At 31.3% G+C, this 10186-nt stretch overlaps 2 protein-coding genes across 5 annotated transcripts; one reads left to right on the plus strand and one right to left on the minus strand.

The window, feature by feature from the left end:
• Positions 1-1485: 1485 nt before the first annotated feature.
• Positions 1486-4652, plus strand: LOC109805122 (EID1-like F-box protein 2). 4 transcript variants are annotated; one of them, XM_020367102.3, is made up of 4 exons: positions 1504-1638; positions 2100-2745; positions 2951-3722; positions 4284-4652. In XM_020367102.3, exons 2-3 carry the CDS (start codon positions 2741-2743, stop codon positions 3684-3686), a joined length of 741 nt encoding a protein of 246 aa, XP_020222691.1. In that variant the 5' UTR covers positions 1504-1638; positions 2100-2740; the 3' UTR covers positions 3687-3722; positions 4284-4652. The 4 variants fall into 4 exon arrangements, with proteins under 4 accessions (XP_020222692.1, XP_020222691.1, XP_020222694.1 ...); XM_020367103.3 differs by lacking the exon at positions 2100-2745 and having other exon boundaries at positions 1486-1638; XM_020367105.3 differs by lacking the exon at positions 2100-2745 and having other exon boundaries at positions 1512-1679.
• An 864-nt stretch (positions 4653-5516) lies between these two features.
• LOC109805175 (uncharacterized) lies at positions 5517-9876 on the minus strand. The gene is made up of 6 exons (XM_020367175.3): positions 9730-9876; positions 9462-9590; positions 8108-8181; positions 7950-8029; positions 6942-7093; positions 5517-5756 (listed from the first exon to the last, which is right to left on the minus strand). The coding sequence occupies exons 1-6, from the start codon at positions 9731-9733 to the stop codon at positions 5686-5688; spliced, it is 510 nt and encodes a 169-aa protein (XP_020222764.1). The 5' UTR covers positions 9734-9876; the 3' UTR covers positions 5517-5685.
• Positions 9877-10186: the final 310 nt, after the last annotated feature.

Consider the following 10186-nt stretch of genomic DNA (forward strand, 5'->3'; position numbering starts at 1 on the left):
AGATTACCTCCTACCCCATCCTCCTTATAAATCCAAAATTGTGAATTTGATTAATCCAATAAAAAGAAAAAAGAAGGTTGAGTTGAGTAAGTCAGAAAGAAACAATAATATAAAAGCAGCAACTTGATTTTGGTTAAGCTTAAAAAAAGGGAAAAGTAGAAAGATAAAGCAGCAAGTTGCAGATAGAGACATAGAGTCTTGGACACAAAGATACCCAAATCAGTTCAAAAATATGAATATAAATTTTACAAAATAATTAATAATAACGAAAATGAAAGGCCAAACATTAATAAAGTGACACATGGCAGCGTGGACTGTAGCAGTAAGAATCACCTTTTAGGTAAGGAAAAAAGAAAAGAAAACCTTTAACAAAAAAGAGTTTTTGATAATTTTAAGGAACAAGAAAATAACGTTAAATATTCATTCGTTCAGGACACTTGTCACCCTTGCATTTGCTTTTTTATGGATCCAGATATTATTTTTATATTATATATATAAAGCAATTTTTCTGTCTAGTTCTGCAATTCTGAAAGAAAAAAAATATATTAAGAGACAATAATAGGTTATTCTGCATTTTTTTAACTTAAAATGTTCATTTTTATTTTAATTTTGAATAATGAAAACATATAAAAGAATATTTTCTGAAATAATTTATCGGATAAATCATATTTTTTTCCTCTATAATATGCAACTCATAAATTCATAATGCACACAATTTGTGTTTTAAAAATATTAAGTATCACTTATAAGTAGTTTGACATTTATATTTTTAATTAAAAATTAAAATTTAATCATTATTTTAAGTATATAATTACGTTGAAGAAATCACTTTATTTTTAAAATGAGTTGAGCTAGTGATAAAAAATTATATATCTTATTTATAAAAAAAATTATCAATGGATTTACTATAATTTTTTTAAGAATCATATTAAAGGTGATTTCTTATTAGTTAATGTTATAATTTATTTTATATTAATAATGCATTAAAGTTATACATAATTAGTAGAAAAAGACATTCCATTATTTTTTTATACAAAATTAGAAAGTTATACAAAATTAAAAGTCCTCCATGATTCATATTTTTAGGTGTGTTACTTTAAAATTAAAATCAAAGAAAAAATTAATATAATAAAAGTTAAATAATAGTAAATGATTTACAATTAGAAAGTGTGGAAGTGATTTGGAGTAATTGTAAGAGTAAAATAAGATTAAAAAAAAACTGTGTACACCAAAATACAGTATATTTCCTTTTTATAGTATAGATAAAAAAAATCGTGTTTTATTATTTATAATTTTAGAATTTATCAATTTTCAATGAAGTGTTGAAACAAGTTGGTTGAAATTTGAATACCCTACTGTCTTATTACAGAATTAGCCTTCGAAATGGCACTTTAGATTTTAGAATTGTGCAGTGCCAGCTGGACAAAGATGACGTGTCGAATCGTTATTTGTGCTTGACAGAGTCATTGCTCACCAAGGATGTTAGTTACTCTATGCATGTCTTCAATATATTACACTTTCTCTTGCAAGCCTTGTTTCACTTTCTTCCATTTCTTTCTTCTTCTCTCTCTCTGCATTTTTTCTGCTTTCAGTGTGTTCTTCTGTGCCTTTTCTGGACCGAATTGCCCCTGGTCAGAGGTGAAAATTATAGACGGTTTTATTGCAACTTCTGCAAGCAAGTTCTGTGCTTTCTCCTTTTTTGTTTTTGATTTTGTTGTTTTTTCAGATACCCTTTTCCCTGCTCCCTCCCCAAAGCAAACCATTGATTGGTTTATGGCCAAAGCTGGTTCCTTTAGCTAAGGCACAATCTGGGTTTTGTTTTAGTTTGGTTTGATTTTTCTTGTTTTTGATCTAATTTCAAGTTACTGTGATCCATCCTACTCTTTTTGGGTTTGGGTTTGATTTTATTTATTTATTTTTCATTTTAGTGGAGGGTATTCATAAATTTCCAATTTTGAGTGGGGATTATCAATTATGTGAATTCTAGTTAAGGGTCATTTTGGAATTTGGATTTGTCTATGTTAGTAAGGAGTTTATGTTAACTTATATTGTGCCGTGCATCATGCTTGTTAACTTTGGTTATGATGTGGCTGCTGTAGGTTATGTTGTTGTTGTTGGGAATTGAAAAATGTGATATATCCGAAGCTCTGAATGCGAGCTTTTTTTTCTGCTGCATTTAGTTATCTTCTTTATTTATGTTGAGTTTGGTAAGTTTTGAACTCATGGATGCTTGAATTTTGAAGAAATTTAAGGCTGGTCTTGGTTGCAGTGTATTTTCCCTTGAATTGAAATGAATTGAGCATCCCTTTCTCCGGGATTTGTCTATTGCTCGAGTTTCCTTGTAAACAGCATTGTTGATATCTTATGCCTCATTATATTTATATTGTTCTATCAGTGTTTTGCTCCTTCTCTTCTGCCAGCAAGGAACTATTGAGAAAATCTTGGAGGTGTTTAGTTTTGTAAATTTCAAGCTTAAAAGGTTTAGTTTTCAGGGTGAGAAGTGTGTGTTGGGAGATCACACATAAACTAGCAATATGAGACTTGGGTTTTTCACAATAGGAACCAGTATAGAACTTTGCATCCTTTATTTTCTTGTTTTTGATCTGATTTCAAGTTACCGTGGTCTATTCTTCAAAATTCAAGCATCTATGAATTAAAAGGCACCACACACCAGTGCATTGGAAGAAGAAAAACATTTCTCTTCGTGAACAAACTTTTGAGTATTTTAGAAAGCAACCTGATGAGGTAAATTCTTGTTATATAGTGTATGCCTTGAATGCTTTTATTTGCATTGTTTAGTATTGGTTTTGTCAGTTATATGTTTCTTGAATGCCATGAAATACCAAATTAAGAATTTTGGTCATTAGCATTTGTCAAATGTACAAACGGCCTAGATATGACAATTTTTTTTTTTTTTAATAAACTGATATGTGTTCTTTGTAAATGCCAGAATGATTCTCGCAAAACAGTATCGATGCATACATTCATCTAGCTGTCAATGTACCAAGGGGCATTTAAGTGAAGATGTGATATTCTTGGTGTTTCAGCATTTGAATTGGAACCCCAAGCTAATTGCATCTCTATCATGTGCGTGCAAATGGTTCGACGATCTTGCAAAGCGAGTTCTATGGAAGGAGTTTTGTCGGACAAGAGCTCCTAAGATGATGCTTGATCTGCAATCCAGTGGAAGCCACAGTGTAGATGGGAACTGGAGGGCTCTAGGGAAGCTTCTTATATTCTGTTCTGGTTGCAAGAAAGGTGGCTTGTTCAATAACGTTCAGGTTCCTGGTCATTTTGTTCACAGAACTCGATTTTCCAGAACCTCAGGAAAGAGCTTTCTTATGCCTCAATGCATAAATGATGTTTTGTATGTGTCTGATCCTTGTGAGCATCTTGACCAAGGTGAGGATGGTGATTTAGGATTCTTCAGAGGAATTTTCAAGTCATTTGCATCATCAAATGTCAGGAGGATGCTTATTAACAGAGGTGCGCAGCTCCATAAAACCGAGATTTGCCCGTATTGTAAGGCGAAGTTGTGGAGCATGCTGCAGGCTAATATGATTCCACAAAGTGCTAGTTGCAGGTTGGGTTCCTATGAAGACTCTGTTGAGTATTATGTGTGCCTTAATGGTCACTTGCTTGGGGTCTGCACATTGTTTCCATTGTCTGATTCAGAAAGTGTCTGAGTAGTAATGTAAGATATTAACGACTCTCGGCCTCAGGTATTTACTTATATCTTTAAAGTCCATAACTTGTCCTATTTAATTTCCGTTTTCTTTAAAACAAAAACTAGTTCTTCTTCATGAAGTAAAGATTTTAGGCTTGAAATGTGTTTTCCGGTAAGAACAAAACTTAAGGTACATGTATTGTTAGTGCTATTCTCCAATCAAAATTGGAGTTTCACCTTAGTAATATGCGTAATAAAGGATTCCATTAAATTTAAGCACAAATTATTGAAGTAAAATTTCAATTTTGATTAAAGAATAATACTAACAATTTTGTACCTATTATTTGTTTGGTACCATAGATATTGTTGGTACCTGAGGTTTATCCTTATGGTAATTGTGACAAATGGTTTTCATTGTTGAGAACTAGACCCATTTTCATGAAATTTAGTTGTGTTAATGGCCAACATGTGTTTTAGCTGACTGATACCTACCAAATTGTATTTAAAGGTTTTGATTAACAAATTAATGTTGTCTTGAGTATTGTTTAGTCTAACAATTTTGCAGACATATATGCATTTCCTACTTTATTCTGAAATCTTGATTTTCCTTGGACAGATTGGAATTCAGTATTCACATGAAATTTGGTTGAACACTTCTGGTCTACTATTCATGGGTAAATTTCTGATCAACAACAGCTGAAATGTTCCATTATGCTTCATGCTGCTGTCTCAGGATTTTCCACAGATTATGAATATTGCCAACAAAATTTTTTATGAATCAGATAGAAGGTTGTTGCTGATTGATAACTGTGGTATACCGTGTATATTGATGTGTGAATAGGGAGACAGATTTGGTTGTTCAATAATTCACACTTGTCAAGAATCATTTTGATATAGTAGCATTTTCCTACTCAAATTCATTTGAGGAGCACTAATGCACCGGGTGCTATTCAAATAGATATTTATATTATTTTGTGTGACTAAATTCTTGACTTTTATAATAATTATTAAATTTTTAAAATGATTTCTAATTGACTAATAATGTAAAGTATTTTTCATCAATAGTGTATAGAAATTAAATTTTAAAAATAATTATGGTTTGATTTTCACAGCAAGTATTTGGAAACGATTTTAAAGAGATATTTGACGTGGGAAATCCCATATTGACTGAATCTGGTAATTGATGCTTCCACCTTTTTTTAGCAATTGGATTTGGAAAATAAAACTAATGTTTTTCCCTATCAATGTCTTGCTGATCATCTGAGTCGTTACTCTTGCGGTGCAATATTTCCAGATTTTAATGTAAACATTAAACATTCGTATAAGCAATGGAAGTCTTTACAAACTTTTACTGTCGATTAACCATTTTATAAAAAAATTGTATCATATACTATGCTTTTGATAATAATGCTACATTTTTCAAATATTACAGTGGCGAATTTTGTAATTTGGAAAAAAAAATATTTAACTATGTACGTAAATAGCACTTGCTCTTTGAAAGTAAATCCTCACCATTCTAAGATAGGTATGGTAAAAGGTAGAAGCATCTTGACTTCATTACAATTGGGCTTCTATTTTAAAACTTACCAATTACATAATAATAATAATAATAATAATAATAATAATAATAATAATAATAATAAAAAATTAAAAAATTGTCATCTTATATGTTTTGTGGTAGGGTGTAAACTGATATAGATTGTTTTACACTTCGTATAAAACTGATTGCATCGATTACGAAGTGATTTTTATCTTAAATTTTCTATGTTCATATCTTTTATCTATTCAAATGGACATTCACATATTTCATTGTACCTAAATCATTCATTAAGGAAAAGACAATAAGACATACACAGCCTGGGAATAGAGCCTGAGTTGTCTCTAATTAAGGATGATTTTTGGGCAAACATCAGATTCTTTTACAAAACAAATTTCTGCAGTATTTGCTCAAATCATGCATTTCAGTCTTCCTTTCAATAGCTTAATGGACATTAATTAGTTACAATGTATCAAAATTACTACTCAGTCTCTTCATCCTCTTCCTCTGCTCCAAAATCCAATCCAGAAATCTTCATCTTTCCTATGTTAACTGCATTATTCCAACAATCAAATAAAACACAGTAAGGACGCAAGGGATGAGAAATTGGTCCAGATATATATAATGTATTAAACAAATTAAACTGTTTGTAATCTGTGTTTAAGCTCATGCAACATGCATGCATAAAACTTCATTCAAATAAGACTTGGGAAAGAAATTGCTACTTCCCCTACATCTTCCAAAGCTAACGCAACACCATCACGTTGATGCTATTGATGAATTTAGACAAAAGGTTTATTTAGGATGCTTTTAAGAGTGAAGCAGTAACAAGAATCACAAAAACTCTTCTCAATATTGAGATGGTAATCTAATGATCCAAAATAATGCATGATTCTTTGTGAAAGGGAAAAAAGTGTTTGGATGCAAGTACATGCCATAATGTGGCAATCAAAATATCATAATAATCAAACGTAGTCACATCTGGAACCTGCAACCTCAGGCCTCAAATGCTCAGGTTCAATCAATTAATAGTTATAAGTATAATAACTTTGATGCTGGTTTCTTTTAATGATTAAACAAACTTCATATTTTGCCTCAAATAGTCAAGAAGAATGTCATAGGGATAGGTGCAGATTGGATGGCATGATCAAATCCTAGTCTCTTGATGTCCCTCCATTCTTTCATTTAAAATGCATGTAAAGGGTAGCAGGCCATAACGGGGAAAGAGCAAAGAAAAGCACCATAACCATAAGTGATCAAATATCCCAGAATTGTGTAATGATAGTAACACTATCATCCAAGACCAGGTCCTTGTTTAGATAAGTTTCTCCTTAAATACTTATAGTAGAAGAAAATAAGAAAGCAAAATGAATTGAACTCCTCCCATAAGATAAAATCAACTAATGCACTTGACTTTTAGAGAAAGTCTCTCATTTAACTTCTTCAAAGGTTGAAGTGTTTACGTTGGTTTTAGCTTACGAGAGAAGTTCAATTATTTTACCTTTTTCTTACAAGTGTTTATAGAATAATTTATCTAAACTGAGCCTTAATACAATTTGGAGCATTTTGCAGATTAAATCAAAAGGAATTCTTTAGATGATAAGATTAAAAAATGCAGATATAATGGAAGTCCAACATAGCACTAACCATCTCCATTTAACTGAAAGCAAAACATGAAAAAACCCTTGAAGGTAGAAGGTAGAAGGTAGGGAAGTAAATTGCGTCACATTAACTTACCAACAGCATCCAGACCAGCTAATTTTGGCAAGAACTTCCTGATGTGGTCTTCAGCTGCTTTATCAGCTTTCAGTGTCTCACACTCAAATGACACTGAGATTCTTTTCTTCCCATCCTTTTGTTCAATCATACCTGTGACATCCTTATCCCAACTGTTCAAAGGTGAATGCAAACAATGAATTGAACATACCAGCCATCCACATGTAGCGGTCATCATAAATTCAAAATGAAGAAAAATGTAAATGAACGAGTACTTCAATTTGTGAGGGGAAATCAAGTCCTAAAGAGAAACTAATTTGTAAAAACCAGTTAACTGGAGAGTGCAAACAAAGAATTGGCGGTAAATAGAGAAAATGTAATTTGATAGATAATTACTGAAGAATACTTATATCAAATATAGGTTAAAATAAAGAATTGGCCCCATAATTTTGCCAGATTTAAATTTTGATTAATATATATTTTTATATTTATCAGTTTCTTTTATTTGGACTTTGGTCTTTTAGGAACCAATACCTTAATTGCAAACTATAAGGAAAAATCTTTCACAGACAATAGGGGCAAATATGTTAATTCGTAGTAACTATAAGGAATAATATAAAACCGAAATGAGTGGATAATATAGTGACTAAAATCCAAACTGTGTGAAACTATAGTGACTAATTGTTCAATCTCAAATAGTATATCCAAAATTAAAACAAATTAGTGTCTAGTACAAAAAAATTACTGTGCACAAGGAGTATCTGAAAACTAGATAATGACTTGTGTGGATTATCCGACTATGTGCCTCTCATTAGCTGGCCTGTTCTGTTGACATTATAGACAGTTACATCTAAACAGTTGCCTGATTATAGAAACGTAGTTTTATCTTAATAACATTATTCTCACTGTTTAGCATGAAAATTATACATATTAAGAATCAAATAAAATTATATAACAAAATCATAAAACCGGGGTGGGCACTCAAAAAGAAATATACAGGAATATCATATCTAGAAGACTGTGCTTTACCCGTGAGCATGATCAATACTGTGGAACCGAGCAGCATCATGCCCTTTGCACTCCACAACAGTGGTTTGTTCTTTCTTCATCTATTTCATGAAGACCAAATGTGAATAAGTGTACAAAGCACAGCAAAAGATAAACAACAGAAAAGGCACAATTACTACATTGAAATCTGTGATCGAGAGTTTGATGAGGCGATAATCCTCACCCCTACTGCATTCCCTTTCACATTCCAATTCTTTCATCATGAAAAAGATGCAAAAAAGAGACATATATAAGTAATTACTAAATGGATTTGATAGAGTATACAAATAGTTGTACAAAATAATAAAAGCATTGGCTCACATAGGATCATGAGCAAGTAACCAACATACAGATAAATCAACAAGCTAAGAACAGATTCACTAAAGGATATCGACGACCCTTACAAGCTGGTAGTTGTAGCTACATACCTTAGCAGAAAGGCTGACAAGAAGTTAATAACTTAATATTGTTTACAAATTTAATTATAAATCAAATAATATGGGGACCTAAGGGCCATGTATTTCAATTCCTTATACAATACATGACCAAAGAGGGACCCTTAAAAATTTCTGTAAAATATATATATATATATATATATATATATGTATGTATATATATATATATATATGTATGTATGTATATATATATATAAGATCCAGTTAGCTTACACCCATCATGAAGCCCAAAAACAGAAAAAGAATAACCCCACTGCTCAAAACATCAACCCTTGATGCCAAAAGTCCATTATGAAGGAATAATTCTCATATGAGAATCACAAACTAATAGTGCCCTATGAGAGAGTGCAATTGACAACAAAACTATACCTGAACCTATTTTTCTGACAATGGCAATACAATTAAAAAAATGGTCCTTTATCAAACCTAGCTCGATTCCAGAGATACTAACAACTCAATCACTTGCTCTGTAGAAAACAATTAGTACCAATTCCTTATATTCTAATGTTCACTACTCCCCCCTAACCTGATGAGTATAATGGTAGAAGGAAAGAACTCATTTTCTACCTTCACTCAAAAGCTAAAGAACATACATCAAAATTGTTTACCTAAGCAATCTCAACTTCAAAAATTGAGCTGACAATAACCTCAAGTTAAAATAATCATTTGATCCCTATAGGTGATACTGATTTAGGAATCAATCCCAGAATGAATTAATGAAGAAAACAAAAGGTTTTAGTCCCCATAATAAGAGCACATACTCATATAGGATTAAAACTTAGTTTTCTAGGAATTAAAGCTTCAATAACATAGTAGCAACATGTACCAATGTGTACTAATAAAAGCTTATAAAGATTAAAACTTGGAGTTTTTTTTTTTTCTCATTCAGGAACTGATCCTAAATGAATGTCAATGTCATTTGTAGAGGTCAAATGATCATTATAAGTTTATAACCTAATACTTGGAGAGAAGGGATTTTTTTAAAAAATTTAAACAGATATTAGTTAAACAAAGAAAAACATCTACATATATGATTTACCAGTGCCACAAAGGCCATAGCAAATAGAATGAGGAAGTTGGATGAAGTGTCCTGAGAGAGAGCCACATGGCAACAATGCTATTGATGCTACTCCTTCCATCTTCCCCACATTCCCCTCTTCTATCTCCTCTGCCTCCCCAAAAACAAAAAACAAAGAAAATGAAAAAGGGTACGTAAAAAAGAAATGGGAAAACAATTTGAAACGCAAAGTTTCGATTTTTAACACTATAATTGCGCAGGGGATAAGAAGAAAAGACCAAAAACTGACCCATATGTGTGTAAGATAGACTGATAGAGAATGATGAGTGGTTCGGTTTTGTGACACAGCAAACATCAAAAGGAAGAAGAACAGAGAAGAAGGAGCCGAGGATGAAAAGGTTAATAAAGATATTGTCGTCTGCCTTCTTTTTCACCTTCGCATTTTACTTTTTGTCGTTTTTCCTTATCTCAATTTTGTTTTTCTATTGCACTGAATATTTATTTTTCAGTAAAAATATAATTTAATAAATTGAATATAATCTTAAATAAAACTTTCGGATATTGTAATTTATTGTTTTTTTTTATATATAATTTATTTTCATTATATTTCTTTTGAAAATCATTTCTATAAAATTTTAACATTTTTTTCTTACCGGCAAACTATGATAAAAAAAATGTTACTAAAAGATGATGTCATGATGATATTATCATGCATTAAATTAGTATAAGGTTATTTCAAAGTCACA

The sequence above is a fragment of the Cajanus cajan genome, chromosome 2, assembly GCF_000230855.2.
Source record: "Cajanus cajan strain Asha chromosome 2, NIPB_CcT2T_4, whole genome shotgun sequence".
NCBI classification, from domain to species: domain Eukaryota; kingdom Viridiplantae; phylum Streptophyta; class Magnoliopsida; order Fabales; family Fabaceae; genus Cajanus; species Cajanus cajan.